The 23,058-nt window shown below is 51.6% G+C and overlaps 1 protein-coding gene across 1 annotated transcript; it reads right to left on the bottom strand.

Annotated features, from left to right (window-relative positions):
- Nucleotides 1-474: 474 nt before the first annotated feature.
- Nucleotides 475-22,275, bottom strand: SLC30A3 (solute carrier family 30 member 3). The gene is made up of 8 exons (XM_083734034.1): nt 22,005-22,275; nt 15,138-15,352; nt 13,752-13,898; nt 12,238-12,391; nt 10,840-11,047; nt 10,000-10,105; nt 1,840-1,974; nt 475-1,155 (listed from the first exon to the last, which is right to left on the bottom strand). Exons 1-8 carry the CDS (start codon nt 22,100-22,102, stop codon nt 1,010-1,012), a joined length of 1,209 nt encoding a protein of 402 aa, XP_083590160.1. The 5' UTR covers nt 22,103-22,275; the 3' UTR covers nt 475-1,009.
- Nucleotides 22,276-23,058: the final 783 nt, after the last annotated feature.

Genomic DNA, 23,058 nt, shown 5'->3' with positions numbered 1-23,058 from the left:
GGGGATCCCTTCCACCTGGATGTAGGGGGCACAGACACAGCTCCCCACCCCACCCCCTTCCTCCTCTGCCCCAAGGACTGGCAGACAGACTGGCAGGTTGGGCTGAGGCAGCTGACTTTATTGGAATCTCTGGGCACTCAGTTAAGACAACACTTGGACACTCGACACGGTCGAAACACACACACACAGACGTGAACTCCACAAGGTCACAGGCACAAGGACACGTGCGTGTGGGGAGGGCGGGGCTGGCCCCCTCCATGGGCGAGATCTCCCAGCAGCAGCGCTTCCTAGTTGTCGCTCAGCTGGGGGGCTGGCCTCTCCATGTGGGCCCCTCGCCCAAAGCGTCTGGCAGGCAGTGGAGGCATTCCTGATCAGGAGGGCTGGGGAACTGGTTTCTGCCCCCAGGGCTCCCCCCTCCATGGCTTGGTCCCCACTGGTGCCATGGCCTCCTTTTTGACCTCCTGGCAGGACCACTTTGCTTTCGGCCTGGCCAAGCGGGGGAAGGATCTGCCCTCGTCTGTCATGGCTGCTTCAGTTGGGATTCTTGCACTGCAGGGGGTTGGACTGGATGACCGGGGGGGGGGGGCAGGAACCCTCCCAATTCTGTACAGCTGTTTAAACTCATAGGATGTCTTGCAGACTCGACTCCACGGCAGGGAGCTTGCTGGAAAGGGAACACACTCGTGCAAACACCGACTAATGGCAGGCCTCGCCTGTGGGGGGGGGGGGCTGGGTTGCATTGCACACCAAAGACACTGAGGCAGGCAATGGGGTGGGCAGTAGCAGAGGGGCCCCCGTGCCTGCCTGGAATGTGACACGAAGAAGAACAGGATGCGCAGGGGCAGGGGCTCAGCCTCCTCTCCTCTCTGGCTGGGCAGCTGAGGCGGCCCTGGCGGTGGAGGTGGGCAGAGGAGACACACCCACCCTGCCACCCCTGCTGGCCCTGGGATTCCCAGCGCCTCCCGGCTGAGGTTGGCAGTTGGAGGGCACCAAGGGGGCAGCGCTGGGCTCAGTCCTGTGGGTCCTGGCACTGGCGGCAGCTGGCCATGTCGTCCAGGTAGCGCTCCACCTGGATGGTGCAGGAGACGAAGCCAAACTTGCTCTGCAGGGCAGCTGTGGCCTCTTGCAGCACCGCCTCCATGTCGGCACCAGAGTCTGCAAGGGGAGAGACCCAGAAAGGGGTCAGCTGGGCAAAGGCGGCACCAGCCTCTGCCTGCCCTGCACACCCAAGGAGAGGCTTGGCGTTTGCAGGATCATCTAGCCCAGCCTCCTGTTCTCAGAGTGGCCAACCAGATGCCCATCAAGGGAAGCTACAGAACATCATGGGGGGGGGGTGACCTGAAAACAGGCATTTTCCCCCATTGCCTCTGTATTATGAGATGCCCTTTGCTGTAGTGGTCTTCTAAAGACATCCTTTCTCCCCTGGCCTTTCCTGATCCATAAGATTGGGCCCTGTTATTTATTTATTTGTCAGTTCCCCAGATTCCTGATTTTATGCTGCTGTTTTACTGGTTCCATGTTGCATTTTTCTTTTAATGAAACTTTTAAGTGGTGCACCACTTTGAGTTTTTAAAATATTAAATGGCTTATGAAATGCCTTAAAATGAATAGATAACATTCCCAGATATACCAATTGATTTTTGTCCTGGATAGATGTGTTTTGCTTTTGAGGCATTTTAAACTCAGGGTAGTGTCCCAAAATGTGGTCTCCACCCCCCTGCAGTCTGAGGTGGTAGAGTTCCCACCCCATCGCCTGGGGCTTTTGCCCTCTCAGGGGCTGCTGGAGTTCCTCAGGGGGTCCCGGGCACTCTGAGCCAGGGTGCGGTGGGGGTTGCTCACCAATTGCCAGGTGCACAGCCACCACGTGATGGCTGAGGGTCAAGGCCCAGAGGTGGAGGTTGTGAGCCCCCTTCACGCCCTTGATGGACAGCAGCACTTCCTTCACGGCTTTGAACTCCACACCCCGCGGAGACCCTGGAAGAGAGGGAGGCAGGGTGGTAACAGACTTGGCTGGGGTCCCTCCAAACCCCCAGCTCCCACCCTTGGAGGAGCAGATGGCGGTGCCGTCTCCCTGGAGCAGAGCAAGGGAGGGGCACCTCCTGCTGGAGATGGTTGCTCAGTAGTGTAGCGGGGTGCGGGGTCACCGGGGCAATTGCCCGGGCAAAAAATTGTTAGGGTGTGCAAAATTTCAACAACCGGTGTAGCCTTAAAATGGCCATGTGCTTCCACAAGTGGACTCTGATGAAAACGGCTTCTCCATGCGAACCAGAAAGTGAGCTCTCCAGACAACGCAAGACCCTGGGCTCTGGCAACCCATGCTATGCCATGCGGACACTGGCAGACAAGGCAGGTGTAGGGGTGCAAATATCCAGAGTGTGGGGGTCAGGTGGGATTGCTATGAGGAATTATGAAATATGGAGCACACCATTGTGTCTGCAATGAAAGCATTGCATTGACTGGGTTTGATTCATTGACAATAATTTCTGGTCAAATCCCACAAGCCTCTCCACCTCTGCCATTTGCTTTCTCTACGCCTCAGACTTAGCCTTACATCTAAGATCCAAGATGTAACTGAACGACTGCAAGGAATCATAAAACCCACTGACAAATACTCCTTCCTCTTGGTTCATGTGGGAACCAATGACACTGCAAGCAATAGCCTCCAGAAGATCAATAGAGACTACAAGGCTCTGGGCAGGAAATTGAAGCAATTAAATGCACAAATTGTCATCTCATCTGTCCTCCCAGTTGAACGACGTGGCCCAGGAAGAGAGGGAAAAATAGTGGAAGTGAACAGCTGGCTTCGCAAATGGTGTAAACAGGAACGGTTTGGATTCTTAGATCACGGACTGCAGTTTCTTGAAGATGGACTTCTGGCAAGCGATGGGCTGCACCTCACAACGGTTGGGAGGAATGTTTTTGCCAAAAATCTCAGAAACCTCATCAGGAGAGCTTTAAACTGACTAATGTGGGGGAGGGAGACAGTGCTCCTGAAGGTAGGAGTCTATCAATTGATGAAGATGATCATCCAAATGTCATAGACCAAATGGAGCAAACAGCATACAGACCTAGTGGTGGGAGGAAAAAATCCTTAAATAAGAGACACGGGGGAATGATTAATGGACTTCAATGTCTGTACACTAATGCGCAAAGCATGGGAAATAAACAAGATGAGCTTGAGCTCTTGGTACAGCAAACTAAATATGACATAATAGGCATCACTGAAACCTGGTGGGATAAGTCCCACGATTGGAATGTAATAATGGATACAATCTATTTCAGAGAAACAGACCAGACAAGAAAGGAGGAGGAGTGGCGTTGTATGTCAGGGATGTGTATACCTGTGAAGAGATCCAATATTTAGAACCTCAAAGCCAAAGGGAGAGCATTTGGGTCAAAATTAAGGGGGAGAATAATAACAGTGACCTCATTGTGGGAGTTTACTATAGATCCCCAAGCCAAACGGAGGACATAGATGATGCCTTCCTGGAACAGATGGCCTAGCATGCAAAAGGAAGGGAGATAGTAGTAATGGGGGACTTCAATTACCCGGATATTTGCTGGATGTCAAACTCAGCCAAGAGCATAAGGTCAAACAGATTCCTCACTGGCCTTGCAGACAACTTCGTTGTCCAGAAAGTGGGAGAAGCAACAAGAGGAACAGCCATTTTAGATCTGGTCCTAACCAATGTTGATGACCTGGTTAGTGGGGTAGAAGTGGAAGGATCATTAGGCGCGAGTGATCATGCTCTTCTGAAGTTTACTATACAGCGGAAAGGAGCAGCCAAGCATACTAGGACTCAATTTCTTGACTTTAAGAAAGCCGACTTCATAAAACTTAGGGAAGTGCTGGGTGAGATCCCATGGACAGTAATACTAAAAGGAAAGGGAGTTCATGATGGCTGGGAGTTTGTTAAGAGGGAGATAGTAAAAGCACAACTTCAGGCAATACCAATGAGACAGAAACATGGAAGGTGCCTAAAGAAGCCAGGGTGGCTATCTAAATAACTTTTAACTGAGTTAAGATTAAAAAAGGATGTGCACAAAAAATGGAAAAGGGGGGAAACCACCAAAGAGGAATTCAAACAAATAGCCAGCACGTGTAGACACAAAGTCAGAAAAGCTAAAGCACAGAATGAACTCAGGCTTGCTAGAGAGGTTAAAAGCAACAAAAAAAGGCTTTTATGGGTATGTTCCTAGCAAAAGGAAGAACAAAGAAACAGTGGGGTCACTCAGAGGAGAAGATGGTGAAATGCAAACAGGGGACACAGAAAGGGCTGAACTCCTCAATGCCTTCTTTGCCTCAGTCTTCTCCGATAAAGAAAACAATGCCCGACCTGAAGAATTTGGAGCAAATGATTCAGCAGAGGAAACACAGCCCAGAATAACTAAGGAGATAGTACAAGAATACTTGGCTAGTTTAGATGTATTCAAGTCTCCAGGGCCAGATGAACTGCATCCAAGAGTATTAAAAGAACTGGCAGATGTGATCTCAGAACCACTGGCAGTCATCTTCGATAATTCCTGGAGAACAGGCGAAGTCCCGGCAGACTGGAGGAGGGCAAATGTTGTCCCTATTTTCTCACATATTAAAAAAGGAGCAACTAGACATTACTTGTTTACAAGAAACACATGTGACTAGGCTCCACAGAAAAATATTGGTAAATAAAAGGTTAGGCCAAGAATTTATATCTTCGGACTCAGTTAAGAAGAGAGGAGTGGTGATATATGCAAAGGAGAGCCTCTCACCAAAATTTCTATTTAAAGATGAACATGGAAGAATTTTGGCAATTGAAATACAGCACCAAGGAGAGAAAATTTTGATATTAGGAATTTACGCTCCAAATGAAGGGAAATCAGAATTTTACAAGAAGTTGCATGAGATTATGCTGGATTATCTGGACTATGATAACATCATCATGATGGGAGATATGAATGGGATCGTTTCAACGAACATGGATAGGTCACAAAGCCAAAAGGTTACTAAAGAAGGCAGACTACCAAAGACCTTTTTTGAAATGACAGACAACATGGACTGGATTGATATATGGAGGACAAAGAACCCCTTAGGGAAAGAAGGAACATTTTTCTCTGAAGCCCAACTGACTTGGACAAGAATTGACCAAATATGGATTTCTAGAGGTCTGGCTCCTAAGGTGAAGAAAGTGGAAATCTGCCCAAAGACCTGCTCCGATCATAACGCGTTGAAAATGGACATGACATTATTACCAACCGGCTCCTTTAGATGGAAGATGAATGACAACTTGTTTAGAGATCAGGAGATTATCAAGAAGGCCAAAAAAACAATAAAGGACTATTTTGAGATAAATTTGAACACTGCTGTGGAAAAAAGAACAATCTGGGACGCAAGCAAAGCTGTGATGAGAGGGTTCTTGATACAACAGAACGCCATAAAGAAAAGACTACAAAATGAGAAAAAGGACAAGATTTTGGGGAAAATTAAAGAGTTAGAGAAGAAACTAAGAGTAAACCCGAAGTCACAGCCGATTTTGAGAGAAATTAAACTTCATCAGGCACAATATTCTAAACTGATAAACCAGGAAATAGAATGGAAGATTAAATCAATGAAACAAAAAACATTTGAATCGGCTAATAAATGTGGGAAACTGCTGGCTTGGCAGTTGAAGAAGAGACAAAAGCTGAACATAGTAACAAATTTGGAAATAGAAGGAAGGAATATTCAGAACCCGGTGGAAATTAGAAAATGTTTCCAGAAATATTTTAAGAAATTATACACTCAAGGGCCACAAAAGGAGGAAGAGATTGCAAAATTTTTGGAGAAAAATGGACTTAAAAAACTATCACAAGAAAATAGATCACTCCTGAATAGTAAAATAACACGATTAGAGATAGAACAGGCCATTCAGAATATGAAGTTGGGCAAGTCTCCAGGGCCAGATGGCTTGACCTCCAAGTACTATAAGACATTAAGTGACTATTTGATTCAACCACTGATGGAGGTCAGCAATGAAATTATGGAGGGAAAGAAGGCGCCTGAATCGTGGAAGGAAGCTTTCATCACATTGATACCAAAATCAGAAACTGAAAAGACACAACTTAAGAACTACCGTCCCATTTCCCTTTTAAATGTGGATTACAAAATATTTGCTGATGTTTTGGCAGGAAGATTCAAAAGAGTTTTAAATGAGATAATTCATAAAGACCAGGCAGGCTTTCTCCCAGGAAGACATTTATTTGCTAATACAAGGAACATTATTGACATTTTGGAACTTTTGCAAACAAATATTAACACTAAAGCAGTTCTAATTTTTATAGACGCGGAGAAGGCCTTCGATAACATTTCTTGGAAATTTATGAAGGGGAATTTAAAAGAAATGGGAGTGGGGCGGGGTTTTGAAAATGGGATTGACGCGATCTATTCAGAACAAAAGGCAAAACTGATAGTCAACAATGTGGTTACAGAAGAGTTTAAGATTGAAAAAGGGACACGACAAGGCTGCCCGATTTCCCCCTTGCTGTTTATTTCTGTCCTGGAGGTGCTCTTGAACTTGATTAGAGGGGACCGGTTGGTGCAAGGGATTCAGATCGGAGCGAAACAATATAAACTTAAAGCTTTTGCAGATGACCTTGTTTTGACATTGCAAGAGCCAGAATCTAGTACAAAAAGAGTGTTACAATTGATTCAGGACTTTGGTCGGGTAGCGGGCTTTAAACTAAACAAACAGAAAACTAAGGTGTTGGGAAAAAACTTGACAGATGCAGAGTCAGAACGGTTTCAGAGAGAAACAGAACTAACTGTGGTTAAAAAAGTAAAGTACCTAGGGGTAAACATAACAGCAAAAAATCTGAGTCTATTTAAGGATAATTATGAAAAATGTTGGTCTGAAATTAAGAGAGACTTGGACAGTTGGTCAAAATTGAAGCTTTCTTTGTTAGGCCGAATTGCTGCTATTAAGATGAATGTATTGCCTAAGATGTTGTTTTTGTTTCAAACATTGCAAATTGTGGATAAGACGGAGTGCTTCAGGAAGTGGCAGAGAGATATTTCTAAATTTGTCTGGCAGGGCAAAAAGCCCAGAATTAAGTTTAAGATATTAACTGATGCGAAAGAAAGAGGGGGCTTTGCCCTGCCAGACTTAAGGTTGTACTACGAAGCCGCAGCTTTCTGCTGGCTAAAAGACTGGCTACTTCTAGAGGACACTGATGTGTTAGATTTAGAAGGTTTTAACAATGCATTTGGCTGGCATGCATACTTATGGTATGACAAAGTTAAGATCAATAAGGCCTTTAAGAACCATATTGTCAGGAAAGCAGTGTTTAATGTCTGGACAAAATACAAAGACCTATTGGAAAATAAAACTCCAAGATGGCTATCACCTCTGGAGGCTAAGGCCCGAAAAAGACCCAATATGGAGGCCAAATGGCCGAAATATTGGGAAATAATAGAGAAAGAGGGCAACAATTGGAAATTGCAGAGTTTGGAAAAAATGAAAGACAAAGTGCGAGACTGGTTACATTACGCTCAGATTCAAGAAATTTTTAAAAAGGATAAAAAGTTAGGATTCCAGGTGGAGAAATCGAAGTTGGAAACAGAATTGTTAGAACCTAAGACTAAAGTACTCTCAAGAATGTATAACTTGCTGTTGAAATGGAATACACAAGATGAAATGGTTAAGTCGGCCATGATAAAGTGGGCACAGGATATTGGGCATAATATTATGTTTGAGGATTGGGAAAGGTTGTGGACCACGGGGATGAACTTCACGGCATGTAATGCTCTGAAGGAAAATGTAATGAAAATGATATATAGGTGGTACATGACCCCAGTTAAACTAGCCAAAATATGCCATGTGCCAGACAATAAATGTTGGAAATGTAAGGAAAATGAAGGAACATTCTTTCACCTCTGGTGGACTTGTCCCAGGGTGAAGGTCTTCTGGGAAATGATATATAATGAGCTGAAAAAGGTATTTAAGTATACCTTCCTTAAGAAACCAGAGGCCTTCCTCCTGGGCATTGTCGGCCAGATGGTGCCAAAGAAGGACCGAACATTCTTTTTGTACGCAACAGCAGCAGCAAGGATACTTATCGCCAAGAAGTGGAAAACTCAAGATCTACCCACTCTGGAAGAATGGCAGATGCAGCTGATGGACTATATGCAACTGGCTGAGATGACTGGCAGAATTCGAGACCTGGGAGAAGAGAGGGTTGAAGAAGATTGGAGGAAATTTAAGACTTATTTACAAAAATATTGTGATTTGGTGGAAAGTTAAGTAGGATGTTTGATCATAAATAATTGGCCACCACAAAATCGGATCGAAATGGGATGTAAAGTGAGATTAAGAGAAATTAATTTACAGAGGATTATATTTAAATAAGTGGTTATAAAATTTGCAAATTAGATGATAAATTGCTGGGAAAAATTTATGATGATGAAAATGGCAGCGGGAGATGTGAGGAAGTCCAAAGAAGTTATGAAACTCTGTTGAGATAAAAGAAAGGTTGTTTATCTTTGTACTTTATTTTGTAAAAACCCCTAATAAAAATTTATTAAAAAAAAAAAAAAAATGTTGTCCCTATTTTCAAAAAGGGGAAAAGAGAGGACCCAAATAATTACCGCCCAGTCAGTCTGACATCAATACCAGGGAAGATTCTGGAGCAGATCATTAAGCAAACAGTCTGTGAGCACCTAGAAAGGAATGCTGTGATCACCAATAGTCAGCATGGATTTCTGAAAAATAAGTCATGTCAGACTAACCTGATCTCGTTTTTTGACAGAATTACGAGCCTGGTAGATGAAGGGAACGCAGTGGATGTAGCCAACCTTGATTTCAGCAAGGCATTTGACGGGGTGCCCCATGATATTCTTGTAAAGAAGCTGGTAAAATGCGGTCTTGACTATGCTACCACTCAGTGGATTTGTAACTGGCTGACTGACCGAACCCAAAGGGTGCTCATCAATGGTTCCTCTTCATCCTGGAGAAGAGTGACTAGTGGGGTGCCACAGGGTTCTGTCTTGGGCCCGGTCTTATTCAACATCTTTATCAACGACTTGGATGATGGACTCAAGGGCATCCTGATCAAATTTGCAGATGACACCAAACTGGGAGGGGTGGCTAACACCCCAGAGGACAGGATCACACTTCAAAACGACCTTGACAGATTAGAGAACTGGGCCAAAACAAACAAGATGAATTTTAACAGGGAGAAATGTAAAGTATTGCACTTGGGCAAAAAAAAATGAGAGGCACAAATACAAGATGGGTGACACCTGGCTTGAAAGCAGTACGTGTGAAAAGGATCTAGGAGTCTTGGTTGACCACAAAGTTGACATGAGCCAACAGTGTGACGCGGCAGCTAAAAAAGCCAATGCAATTCTGGGCTGCATCAATAGGAGTATAGCATCTAGATCAAGGGAAGTAATAGTGCCACTGTATTCTGCTCTGGTCAGACCTCACCTGGAGTACTGTGTCCAGTTCTGGGCACCACAGTTCAAGAAGGACACTGACAAACTGGAACGTGTCCAGAGGAGGGCAACCAAAATGGTCAAAGGCCTGGAAACGATGCCTTATGAAGAACGGCTAAGGGAGCTGGGCATGTTTAGACTGGAGAAGAGGAGGTTAAGGGGTGATATGATAGCCAGGTTCAAATATATAAAAGGATGTCACATAGAGGAGGGAGAAAGGTTGTTTTCTGCTGCTCCAGAGAAGCGGACACGGAGCAATGGATCCAAGCTACAAGAAAGAAGATGCCACCTAAACATTAGGAAGAACTTCCTGACAGTAAGAGCTGTTTGACAGTGGAATTTGCTGCCCAGGAGTGTGGTGGAGTCTCCTTCTTTGGAGGTCTTTAAGCAGAGGCTTGACAGCCATATGTCAGGAGTGCTCTGATGGTGTTTCCTGCTTGGCAGGGGGTTGGACTCCATGGCCCTTGGGGTCTCTTCCAACTCTGTGATTCTATGATTCTAGTTAACAAGGTGGCCTCATTTGACCCGAGAGGGTCTGGGTTGGAACTCACCTTCCATGAGCACCCGGAAGACGTCGCGGAGGATGGTCACAGTGGAGCCCACCACAAAGACCGAGAAGAGGAAAGTGCTGATGGGGTCTGCAATCTTGTACTGGGGCTGCAAAGCAGAGGAGGAGGAGGAGAGGCAGGGATAGACACAGACAAGATCCCTGCACTGACACAGAGGACAGAGGACCCCTAGGACAGATTTAGGGGGCAGCCCCATTCCCCAGGCAGAAATCCGTGCATGGATGTGACACACTCCTCAGCGCTACTTTGGATCCAACCCAATTGTTGCTTTGGTATGTAAATTTTGTTAATTAATTAAGTCTAATAAGGGGAGGGGGAGTAGCCTTCCAAGATCTCTGGTGTCAGAGATGCAGCTGCCTCGCTCTCTGTGGTTCCAGCAGGGGGAAGTGGACCCAGAGAATGGAAGCTGCAGGGAAGCCACTTTCCCTGGACATTCGGGGGAAGAGGACCTCTTGGGCTGCAGACAGGCCTCCTGGGGAGTTGACAGGGTGCACTTGGAGGGTTGGCTCCACCTCCATTTGCCAGGACCAGGAAATATTTAAATAAGAACCCCTATGGTGCTCTGATTCTTAATTTGTGCTGCTTTTTTAATTTGGCAATTTAAACTGATCTACTGCATCGTTTGTATTTGATGCACTGTCCCTCTTAATTGCAATGGGTGCTGGTCAATGTAAAAAAGGGAAATCTCTTTAGCTGTGATTCCTAGATGACTCTTGGGGGTCCCTTCCAGCTCTACCATTCTATGATTCCATGGAAACAGACAGTGCTTCAGGGAGGGAGGTTCTGGGTCCCTATCCAGAGCAGGATGCCTGGTCCCCCTACCTTGAAGTAGATGACGGTTGCAGCCACGAAGACCCCGATGCTCTGGAGCAGGTCCCCCACCACGTGCACAAAGGCGGCTCGGACGCTGGTGTTGCTGTGGGTGGGCACCGCAGGTGCACCGCAGGGGCTCTCCCCAATCCGCTCGTAGCCCCCCGTGCTCACCCCGTGGCTGTGGGGGGAGCCCGACTGGTGCAGAAGGTAGGCCATGCTGGAGAGAGGGGTGGCAAGAGCTATGAGCCAGGGCTTTGGGGGTGGGGACACACCCTTCCCCTCCCAGGGCAAGGCAACCATTGGGGTCCCACCCCAGACCCTCCAAGGGTTTTCCAGGGACATCCCTGATTTAGAGAAGCCATCCTGGTTTCTGATTTGATCCTGGAATGTCTCACTTTTCCCTATTTCCATTGGAGAAATGCTGGGGGTTTAGGAGTTATCCGACCCCCAAGCCGTCTGAAGGCAATCCTGTATAAAGAAGGGTATTTTAAATGGTTAATGTTCTACAGTGGTACCTCTGGGTGTGAACGGTATCTGTTCTGGAGCCCCATGCACACCCTGAAGCAAACACAACCCGCGTCCGCACGTGCACGGGTCGCGATTCACTGCTTCCGCACATGCGAGTGATGTCATTTTGAGCATCTGCACATACGCGAGCGGCGAAACCCAGAAGTAATGCACTCTGTTACTCCTGGGTCGCCACGGAGCGCAACCTGAAAGCGCTCAACCTGAGCTACTTCAACCCGAGGTCTGACTGCATTATGATTGTATGTATGTTGGAAGCTGCCCAGAGTGGCTGGGGCAACCCAGTAAGATGTGTGGCGTACAAATACTAAAATGATTATTATGGAATGGGACATCCCTATTCTTATCAGAGAAATGTTGGAGGGTCTGCCATCCACCTCAGCAGCCTCTTGCCCACCACAGCTCTTGGGCCCTGCTTGTGGGCAGAATGCTGCCTTCTACAAAGATCTTAAGGGCTCCGGAGGGGAGGACTCGAACCCATGGCTTCAAGTGACAAGAATGGAGATTCCGACTCAACATCAGAAGAGCTTTCTCACAGTAAGAGCTGTTCCGCAGTGGATCGGTCTCCCTCAGGAGATGGAGGACTCTCCTTCCTTGGAGGTTTCTAAGCAGAGGTTGGAGGCCATCTGTCATGGATGCTTTAGCAGAGATTCCTGCATTGCAGGGGGCTGGACTAGATGACCCTGGGGTCCTTCCAGCTCTACCATTTTTGCGCAGCGGTTGGCTGGCTACCTGGCAGGGATTCCTTGGCTGTGATTCCTGCATGGTGTGGGCTTGGGCTATAATTCAATGAACTGACCAGAGGCAGCCCCTGATAATGGGAGTGTGTTGTGCCTGAGAATCCGTCCTCCGCCTCCCTCAATGCCCCACGCCAGGCCTCACATGATGTTCACGCCCACAGCGCAGGCCGAGGTGCCCAGCATGGCGGAGGCTTCAATCTCGTAGTCATTGCTGATGATGCGGGCTGAGGCCAGGTAGACCAGCACTCCCGTTACGATCCAGATGGAGAGGACCGAGGCCAAGGCGCCCAGCGTCTCTGGGGGGGAAGTTGGGGGGAGAGAGGGAGATGCCGGTCAGGGGCGCCTAGCCAAAGTCGCCCTGTGCCCTCCCTCCAAGTTGGGGAGCACCAAGGCAGCTCTGGGCCTGTTCCCTGAGGCTGCCTGGAACCTGAACCCGGATCAGAAGGTTGGGAGATGTTCCTGGGTCTCTTGGACCTGCCTGCTTGTCCCCAAGGCCAGTTCGCAGAGGAGTCCTTTGCCCTGTCCTGAGAAGACTAGAAGGCTGGCATTGGGCCAGGGAGACCTGCTGCTGCCAAATCTCCGCTTAGGTTCATGACTTAGCCCCCCTCCCATTCTCACCCTAGCCTACCTCACAAGGTTGGCGGGAAGCTGAAACACTGCTCCAAGGTCTGTCGAATAAAGAGCAGGGTGGGGGACGTTTGGCCCAACAAGTGGTCCTGAACTACAACTCCCATCAGCCCCAGCAAGCAGGGCTGGTAGCCAGAGGTGGGTGGGATTCATAGTTTGGTAACACCTGGAGGGTTCCCTGCAGCTGCAATAGGACACGATTGACTCCTGCAGGGAGTTCTTTCGGCTCCCCACAAAATGAGCAGCAAGGAGGAAGAAGATGGGGGGCAGGAGGGGAAATGGACCCCCCCAAGCAGGATCAGAGAAGAGGCGCAGAAAGGCTATGGGGCAGCCAAGTCAAGCCCTGGCAACAAGGAAGGCCCCTGGGAGAGTCTGGGGGTCTTTCACTGTGTGGGGAATAATAAATAATAATAAATTTTATTTATATCCCGCCCTCCCCAGCCGAAGCCAGGCTCAATACAACAGTCAAAAGCCATCAAAAAAGCCTTTTGATCTCTTTCAAGTGCTGAAGAGGCCATTTGAATCCATTTCTTCTTCTCTTTCATCCTCCATCAGTCTTCCCTCCACCCATTTGCCTTCTGCCTTTTTCAGGGAACAATTTGTGAGCCTCTCTGGCTCCTTGGCTGCCTGGCTCTATTCTGCCACCACTTCAGAGGGAAGCAAGAAGGGAAGGAGGGAGGCAGTCACCCCCCCCCCACCAGCAGCCTTTGTACTGTAATGGGAGAAGCATCTCGCTGCTGCTGCTGCTGCTGCTGCCGCCGCACCCCAAATGGGGCACCCAGAGGCCAGTCGGCTTGGCAGGCCCTTCAAAGGCTTCCTTTCCGCTCTGCCTGATGAAGGCTTTCCTGCTTTTTGGGAGACGCAGTGCAGTTGCTGAGAGCCACCAGCTGGCCTCTTGGCGAAGGGGCAATGGGAGAAGCGGGTGAGGCAGAAGCAGCAGTAGTGTCCCCCGGCTGCCCCTTGGGAGAGCCCCCTCATGGCCTTGTGGGACTGGCGAGGTAGGGACCCTGTGAGAGGATCTGAAGGTACCTGAGCGGTGCCAGCCGAAGCTCATGATCTTGGTGGCCGGGCGCGTGGAGACCCAGAGGGAGAAGAGGCTGACGCCCATGCTGCCCATGTCTGTCAGCAGGTGGGCTGCGTCTGTCATGATGGCCAGGCTGTGAGCCAAGTACCCACCTGAAAGGCAAGCAGAGCTGTGTTGTGGAGGGAGGGGTGAAGGACCGGGGGGGGGGGAGGCCCTGGCTCTAACCAGGATACCCCCTCAGCCCCTCTCAGGCAGACTTCCTGGGTCTTTCTAAGGATGAGCTGAGTTTAGTGCTGCTGCCGTGATTTATCTCCTCTGCCCTTTGACAGGTTTTTTGCTGTGTCAATCACTTTGCTGTCAACTGATTCCTGCTCATTATCTTAATGAACACTTAATGACCTCGGAAAGTCAGCAAAGAACTGCAAAACAGATAAAATAAATGTGAATCAAATGAAAATTGAAACATGCTCTCTCAGCCACAAAGTGTAGGAATGGATTCAGGCACTAGGAGAGGGTAGTTAGTTATTTTTCTTCTTTGCTCACATGAGTGAGATCAGCAGAGTACCACCCTTTGCAGCTTTAAACATGGAAGCTAAGGCATGTTTGATTTAACCTTCTAGAAACAATAATCCAGGATGCTTTAAGACAGGCTGGATTTTCCTGGTCTTACCCCAACTTTGTTTTGTGAAGAAGTAAAAGTATTATTTACTTACATAATCTAAGTCTTGAGGCAGCCATTACAGTAGCAAAATGAAGGCAGGTTTATAACTACTATCTAAGTTACAAAAGTATAAAAGTAAATTCAAAAATGGTGCGTGGGTGGTCAGCTTGAAGAAGGAGAGGGCTTCCCAGGCAGGAAAGAAGCAGGCCAAGACAGACAAAGGAAGTGATCTCACAGAGCTCTCGCTAGCAAATTTTAGGGGGAAAGCTCTGTGAGCCTCAGCCCCTTCACGTGCCCGTCTGGCAAAGCATGACTTGTTTTTTTTTTGTTTTTTTTTTGTTTTTAAAAAATATGGAACGCTTCACGAATTTGCGTGTCATCCTTGCGCAGGGGCCATGCTAATCTTCTCTGTATCGTTCCAATTTTAGTATATGTGCTGCCGAAGCGAGCACCAAAGCATGACTTGTTGGCTTGACTGCAATAATATCCCAGAGGAGGCTCCCTGGGTGTCAGATGACCCCATCCACCTGGAAGGAGAAAAGCAGGTGGCCATCTGCACTCCCACCCAACAGGCGTGTTGTCCTTTTTCCTTGAAGAAGGAAGAGAACCCCAAGGGCATCCCAGAGAGCTTTTCTGCGGCTCTGAGCCTCTCTCGGGTCAATGGAGGTGCCTCCACTGGCTTGGTGGTCCATGAACCTCCCTCCCAGAACCGTTCCCCAGCCCCACTGACCTATGACCTCTCCGATCATGAAGAGGAAGCAGACCCCGCAGGCGATGCTGAGCTTCCTCTGAGCCTGGAGCTTCAGCTGGCTCTGGCTGGGGGAGCAGGGCCCCAGGTGGCAGTGGGGGGCCAGGCGGCGCTCCATCTCCAGGCCCCCGGGCACTTCCGCATGCCCGTTCTCCAGGGGGAGGCTGGGGAAGGCATCCTGGGGGCCTGCAAACAGACTGAGAGAAGGCTGGAACATGAGGGAGGGGCAGCCCCTCAGTCCTGCTCAACCCCCACAGAATACACACACAGAGAATTAGCCGCCTCCTTCCTCATGCCACCCACGGCTGCCTTGTAGAGTCACTCCCCCCCCCCCCCATTTAACATCTTTAATTTTTATGTAAAGCATACAACCCAATAAAATATGAAACAAACGGGAACAAACACCCGACATGAACCAGAACAAATCACAGACTGGGTGTCTACCCACAAACTAAAGCGAAGGAGTTAGAAGTAATTTTGCAGATTCAGGATAAAAATGAATAGCAGTGTAGAGTTGGGTATGTTTAGCTGGGGAAAGAGGAGGCTGAGAGGTGACCTGAGCCATCTTCAGATATCTGAAGATGGAGCAAGCTGGTTTTCTCCTGCTCTGGAAGGGACAACCCATGTCAAGGGATTCCAGTTTCAAGAGAGCCATTTCCAACAGTAGGAAGGAATTTCTAATAGTCAGAGCTGTTTGACCAGGGCTTGGGAGGCGGTGGACTCTCCCTTCTTGGCTGCCAGTCAGGGATTCTTTTGCTGCGATTCTTGCATTGCAACTGATTGGACTAGATGACCTGTCAAACTATACAATTCTATTCCTATAATATCCTATGATAAAGCTCTGGTTTTCCCAGTAGTGATGTATGCAAGTGAGAGCTGGACCATCAAGCAGGCTGATCACCGAAGAATGGATGCTTTTGAATTCTGGTGCTGGAGGAGACTCTGGAGAGTCCCATGGACTGCAAGAAGATCCAGCCTCTCCATTCTGAAGGAAATCAGCCCTGAGTGCTCACTGGAAGGACAGATCTTGAAGCTGAGGCTCCAAGACTTTGGCCACCTCATGAGAAGAGAAGACTCCCTGCAAAAGACCCTGATGTTGGGGAAGATGGAGGGCACAAGGAGAAGGGGATGACAGAGGATGAGATGGTAGGACAGTGTTCTCGAAGCTACCAGCATGAATTTGACTAAACTGCGGGAGGCAGTGGAAGACAGGAGGGCCTGGCGTGCTCTGGTCCAGGGGGTCACAGAGAGTCGGACCCAACTAGAAGACTAAACAACAACAACAACGATATCAGAAAGTGGAGGACTCTCTAGCTGTGATTCCTGCATTGCAATGCAGAGTCACTAGGGAAGGGGTGTAAAAGAGCCACTCAAGTGCCAGTGCTGGTCTCCTGACAAGGGAGCAAATGCCTCTTGATCTGTCAAGGTCTCTGTTGTAATCCACCCAGGGGATCCTGGGCAGTGGGCGCATTCCAGGCTGCACAGGGAAGCCACACAGGTCAATACCAAGCCCTGAATGAAGGGTGCTTTCTTGCAGAAGAATGCTCCTCTTGTGGGTTTGGGCTCCCCTGCCCTGCCCCTCACACCCCTTTGGAGCAAGGCGAGGTCTTTTGTCAGCGCCTGGCCTGGTCAGATAGATGCATGTCAAGTGCTCCCAAGAGCCTCGCTGGGGAGGGAATTAATAGCCAAGCTGGCTCCGTGACTGTGGCTGCTCTCCTGGGGCTGCGGGGAGATTTAATCATCTTCCGCCTGACAGGAACTGGAGAAGTGTGATGCCCCTGGACAGGTTTGGCCACGGTGGCTGCCTTGCTGCCAGAAGGACCCATTGGGGAGGCAGCTGGGCCCAGGAGCCGAGCTCGCGGGTGCTGGGCTGTCAGGAAGGAGGCAGCCCAGAAAGCCAGAGGGCAGAATCCTGGAATGGGAGAGAATCGGCTGGGCCATATCCTTATGAAAACCTGCTTTTCTCCAAATAAGGAGACTAAAAAGAGGAAGGTCAGAAATGCTGATCTCAGTGTAGAGAAGCCATGGCCGGCTGGTGGAGAATCTCTCCCTCTTCTGGATGGCATAGAAACCTGCACTTGAGTCGTCCTTTGAAATACCTCAAGGGCCCCCCAGTGGGGTTCAGGCCGAGGGCGTTCAGTTCAGTGGGTGCAGGCGCACGCCAGACACAAACGTGACTGATACAGCGTCCATTTCTCCCACTGCACCTGATGACTTTCTGTCTGCTGCATCAAGGGAGTTCCCTTTGCTCGTCCCCGTTTCCCAGGAACAGTCCTAGATTTACACAAGCTGTCCCGGTTTCTGATTTGATTCTGGAATGTCTTACTTTTCCTTACGGCATCCCTATTTGCATCAGAGAAATGTGGAGGATATGGAGTTCTGCTGCCCCAAAGCCAAGGACTATAAAGTTTTCTTTTAAAATGTTTAATGCTTTATTATGTTTTTACATATGTTGGAATCCACCCAGAATGGCTGGAGCAACCCAGTCAGATGGGCAGGATATTAACAATAATAATAATAATAATAATAATAATAATAATAATAATAATAATAGATGTCCCTATTTTCATCGGATAAATGTTGGTGGGTATGGAATGGCTGCCGTGAAAAACTGAGGAAGAATTATCCTTATCCTCCATTCTTGTCCGTCCCGCCCCCCCCCCCCCCGTTTGCAGGCCTTTTTCTCCTCTATTATCTCACGCCTGGGATTGGACTAGATGACCTGTCAAACTATACAATTCTATTCCTATAATATCCTATGATAAAGCTCTGGTTTTCCCAGTAGTGATGTATGGAAGTGAGAGCTGGACCATAAAGAAGGCTGATCGCCGGAGAATGGATGCTTTTGAATTCTGGTGCTGGAGGAGACTCTTGAGAGTCCCATGGACTGCAAGAAGATCCAACCTCTCCATTCTGAAGGAAATCAGCCCTGAGTGCTCACTGGAAGGACAGATCCTGAAGCTGAAGCTCCCAAGCGGCTCCCCCCCCCCTGCAGAGCAGTACCACGTGGTCCCCTCCGCCCCCTCCCACCCACGGACGGCTGCTGCTGCTCTTCCTTCCATCACTTGCCCCCGCAAAATCCTCTCTCCTTCTCCCGCCTCCCCCCGCAAAGACTGGCTCCCGCAGGTGGTAGAGATAGAGAAAGGAGTCGTCGAGGGGCGCTGTGCCTCGTCTGAGCAGGGCCCCGATCCAGGGAGCGTAGCTCAAACAGTCCAGACATTGGGGGGGGGGGGGGCTTTTCTTTCTCGACTATAAGCACAAGCTGGAGCAAGAGACCCCCGTCAAGAAGATGCGTGTCCGTGTTTCGAGTTTGTGTGAACGCGCGTGTTTTCCTTTCTGCGGCTCAGAGGCCCCCTTGCTGAATTCAGACCGACTCGACGGCGACCCTGGGCTGAGACAGGAGCTCCAGAGCCGGGGCTGGAGCCATTGGCGGAGCCGCCCCGCTGCTCTCCCGGGGCAACCCCCAGGACATCGCAGCCGGTCTGGGAGGGAGGAAGCCGCGCCGCGCCCGGGTGGCGGAGGTGGGGTTCTCTCCCTCGGCCGGGAGGCGCAAGGAGTCCGTGGCGGAACCCTCGAGGCTGTGGGAGGAACAGGAAGGGAGAACGGGCGGGGATCCCGTCGAGGCCTGGAGAGGAAACAGCGATGGGGAGCGAGAGAGCGGTGCCCCCCCATCCCACTCGAAGCTGGGGTTGCCCCAGCCAGGAAAAGCGAAGGAGGCGCAGGCAGACCAAAGGAAGCCTAGGGCCCGGAAGCCCGCCCTCCGAAGGCCAGAAATGGGGGGGGGGCATAAAAAGAGCCTGGATCAGACCAATGGCCCATGAACCCCAGTACCCTCTTCTCACAGTGCCCCCCAGGTAAGAAGGGGAGGATGGGAAACCCGCAAGTAGGACCCGGGCCCAAAAGCAGCGCTCTCGCGTCCTGGTGAAGCAGCAGCGGGTATTCAGAAGCACCGTCGCCTCCAAGTCCAACCCGCAACTTCTCCTCGCTCCAGACCCTGGACAATTGGGGCTGCCCTCTTCTGGGCCTTTTCCAACTCTGCAATATCCCTTTCGAGGAGAGGCAGCCAGAGCGGGACCCCAGTCTTCCCTCTTGCCTTTTTCAGCACCTGGGGCTGGCAGCTCCCCTGAGCTCTCCTAGGACCCCAAAATGTGTGTGTGAGTGTGAAACCATCATCATTTATTTGTCTTGACGTACATCATTTAACACTTGTTTCCACTGAAATGCATTTGGCATTTTAACGCCCACTCGCTTTGTTGGGAGAAATCCTTTTAGAGCTCTTCACAATCTCTTTTGGTTTTCAGGATCCGGAGAAATTTGGTATCCTCAGCGAAGGGAACATGCACAGGTCCCAAGAGGATCCGGGACGACTCCACTTTCTCCATCCCTCCATTGTTCCTCCTCTCTGCTTCCTGCTACTGAATCCTGATCTACACAAGAAAGATCCTCTTACTCCCTGACTGCTGAGCGTAAGCTCAGGAGTCATGGGCGAGGTATAGTGTTGAGATCCCACGTGCACTTTGTCAACTGGATCACCTCTATCAGCTTCTTGTCACTTTCAACCAATAGCTTGGTGAGATCCGGCGGAAGCCCTGAAGACAGCCTCAGCAGGGCTTGTTCTTCTGTTTGTGTGGTTATTTCATCTTTAAGAACAGAATCCATCCCCTGCGCACTCCAAGCATTGGCCCCAGCCGCCCACAAAAGAGAGAAAGGCTCGGAATACCCAGAGAGATCAGGGAGGGAGAGGAGAGAAGGTAGAAATGTTTTACTTGTACCCCGTCCGCCTCCGTCCTGTTCAGCTATGTCACCCCACCCCACCACCTCCTCTTACTCAGCTTCCCTGTTGGAGGATATTTCACATTTTCCCCTGGATTTACTCACACTGAGGAAATGAGTTTAGGGATACAAGAACTCTCGATTTACGGTGGGAAATACTAACTTGACAGGAAAAACTCTCATTTTAACTAAGGAGTAGCAATGAGCCCGGCTCCCTCTTGCATCTCAGAGGCTGAGAGGTCTCCTCCCAGGATGGAGAAGGAGAACACGAGGCCGGAGACCTGAGGAGTATCGGTCTAGCTCCTGATGGGAGGTCAGCACAAGTTAAAAGGCAGTCTTGGAAGCAGGGCAGGTCCCCTCTCGAACTGTTCTTCCCCATGCAGACCCACGCCAGCCCCCAGTGCAAGGGGAGTCCTGCGCCCCAGCCCTTCCCACAGGCAGCCAACCTCGCAGGGCAGAATGTCAACATTCCCACACAAAATAGCAGCTCCGAGCGTGTTGGCTGAAACCGTGACAGGCAGGCATTCGTCAGGGGTTGCTCCCCCGTTGCCGCAACGCTTCCAGGGCTCCAGATAGGCTGGGCTGGATTCCAGGGGCGGCGGCTCCCCCCCCGCCCCCAGGCAGCACCTCAGCCTCCAGGCACCTGTCCTTGCCGTTGACCTCAGTGACCTTCAAGGCGCCTTTCCTTGGCCAGGCTGCTCTGGAGGACGGGGGGGGGGGGAGCTGGGTTAGGGGCTGTCTGCACAGGGATGGGGGAGCCTGCCCTCCATGTGTGCGCCCCCCCCCAGCTCCTCAAATGCAAGTCCCGGAAAACGAGGCAGCCACGCTCCCCCAGCGCAGATTTCGCCAGCCCACCGCTCAGCTGTCCCTCCCTGGCACCCGGCAGAGCCTTCTGGAGGCAGATGGGGCACAGAAAACAAGCTGGCACGTGCCAAGGAGGCAGGCTCGACGGCACAGGAAGCGCCTCGTGGGCTGGCAGCGAGGGCCAGGCATCCCCCACCCCCCTCGGGGGGCTCTTTCCAGCCCCAGCTGTCCTGCTCCCCCCAAGATGCAACGCCATCACTAGCGGCTGACTGCCGGCCGTCCATGAGGCGCCCTCTCCGACAGGCGAAAGGCCGACGGGCCTCCTCACCGAGGCTTGGAGAGTCTGTTTCTCCCCCTGGGGCAGTGAGGCTTGGCTGACAGGTTGCCCCCCGAGCGGGCCCTGGAGCTGCGAGGTTTCCAGCATGCTGCGCAGGCAAGGCGACCCCGACGTGGGTCTGGGGGGGGGGGCAGAGAGGGGTTCTCCGGCTGCTAACTCTATTGAGAGACTCCTTGCCTTTGGTGCAGCATCCCAGACGTGACGAGTGAGGGAGGGGTGTCAATGCAGACGCCGCAAGGAAAGGCTCCTGTGGGCTCTCCGGCGAGGGGCGAGAGGGAGCAAAGAGCCCCCACCTCCGGCGAGGGACCCCCGCCTCCCCCCCCAAGTAACAACTGAAACGCTCGACACCGGCAGCAGAGCTAAGGCATAAGCGAAAGATGCCCCGCAAGGAGCTGGGAAGGAGACGCCCCCACCTCCACGATTCCCGCTCCCCCCGCCACTTTTACGCCTCCCCCTCCCGCCGCTCACGTCCCACTGCCGTGGAATTCCCCATGAGCCATGGGGGGGGGGGGCAGGAATCCAAGGATGCCCTGGAAGGAGGAGATGGAGGAGCGGCACAAGGGGACCCCCTCTAGCCGACCCCCTCGCAACGAACACACGAAGTTCCCCAGAAAATGCGGGGATTCCCGAGCGGGGGGGGGTGTGTGCTGGGGGGAGGCAAGGCGGGGAACCTGCCGGGTGGGGTCCGGGGACTGGGCAGGGAGGGGGAAGAGGCGGCGGGGGTCCCTGGCTGTCCGGGGAGTGCGGGCGACCAAACGCCACTTCGCTGGGCAGGAGCGTGTAAGATTAAAAACCTCAGGCCGCTTGTGCGGAAAAAGGCAGCCGGGGGCTATCTCAGAGGGGTCTTCAATTGGGTCAGGGGAGCGCCTGGTGGAGTCTGCGGAGGATCCCGGTGGAGGAGAGGAAGGGGCTTCTGCGCGTGGGGACCCCCTTACCTCTTGAGGCGGACGCTGCTGGAGCTGCTGCTACTGCGGCTGCCCACCAGGCGAGCGCTCTCCGAGGGGTCCCTGCCCTCACCCGAGGGGGGCTCCATCGCGTCCAGAAAAGGAGAAACCCCCTGGCTGCCACGCTCTGGGCCTCGGCCTCAGGCAGAGGCGCGCCGGGCACTCTCCATGTGCTCTCAGGAGACTCCGCGTCCTGTTGCTGCAGCCGCCGCTGCCGGCGCCGTCGAGAGGTCCAGGCAGAGGCAACCCCCGGTGGGTGGGCGGGCGGGCGGGCGGGCGGAGGAAGGCCCCGCCCCTAGCCACAGGCCCCGCCCCCTGCGGGCCGCGGGAAGATGCGCCTTCAGACGTCCCTGCCTTGCCTCTTCACTGCCGCGCCGTCGTGGCGCCCGGGAAGGAGGCAGGCGCAGCGCCGAGCGCAGGAGATGCCCGATTGCGCCGGGCCTCCCGAGACGCTGCTCCCTGCTGCTTCGCCTGGACCCCCGGAGGTGGGAAGGCGCCTTGGCGGTCCTCTGGCTCGGCGCTCCGTTGTGGCTGGGCGTCAAACCCGGGGAGAGCTCCCCAGGCCGAGGGGGTGGCCCGCAGCTCGGCTCCGGGCTGGGAGGCCAGGAAAGGCGCTTCACTGGCGATGTCTCCCCGGCCCAGCCAAGAAGAACGGGGCCGGACCGCAGCCCCCGTCCGTCGGCGGGGCGGAGCTGCGGGAAGAGACCGGCGAGAGACGCCGCGCGCGGAGCGAGCCGGTTCCGCCTGGACGGGCGCGCGGGAGGCGCCGCGGGGCTGAGTCGGAGCGCTTTCTTCGCCTCGCAGGATCCATATTGATCCAATGAAACGGTGATGGAGGTGATGATGGGGGGCCAAAGAAAAGGGTCTCTCTTCCCAAGGGGACAGGCAGGGACCATTGGAGATCTTCTGCCGGAGAAGGGATCTCAGGAGAGCAGATCCATTGTGTGGCAGGCGGGATTGCTCCCTCCAGGCAGGGGGGAGAGGCAGCCGGATTTGGGCATAACTCGGTCCCCCAATCCGGGGCCCGGCAGCCCCCCCCGCACAA

Source organism: Podarcis gaigeae (assembly GCF_964106915.1).
Source record: "Podarcis gaigeae genome assembly, chromosome: 3".
Taxonomy (NCBI): domain Eukaryota; kingdom Metazoa; phylum Chordata; class Lepidosauria; order Squamata; family Lacertidae; genus Podarcis; species Podarcis gaigeae.
This window is presented reverse-complemented; position numbering and strand designations above follow the sequence as displayed.

Coding starts and splice junctions, on each gene's coding strand:
- SLC30A3 (XM_083734034.1), bottom strand. CDS start 22,102: ATGGAGCCCCCCTCGGGTGAGGGCAGGGACCCCTCGGAGAGCGCTCGC. Junction 13,899..15,137: donor CATGATCGGAGAGGTCATAG/GTCAGTGGGGCT, acceptor CTTGCCTTTCAG/GTGGGTACTTGGCTCACAGC. Junction 10,106..10,839: donor CAACCGTCATCTACTTCAAG/GTAGGGGGACCA, acceptor TCTGCTTTGCAG/CCCCAGTACAAGATTGCAGA.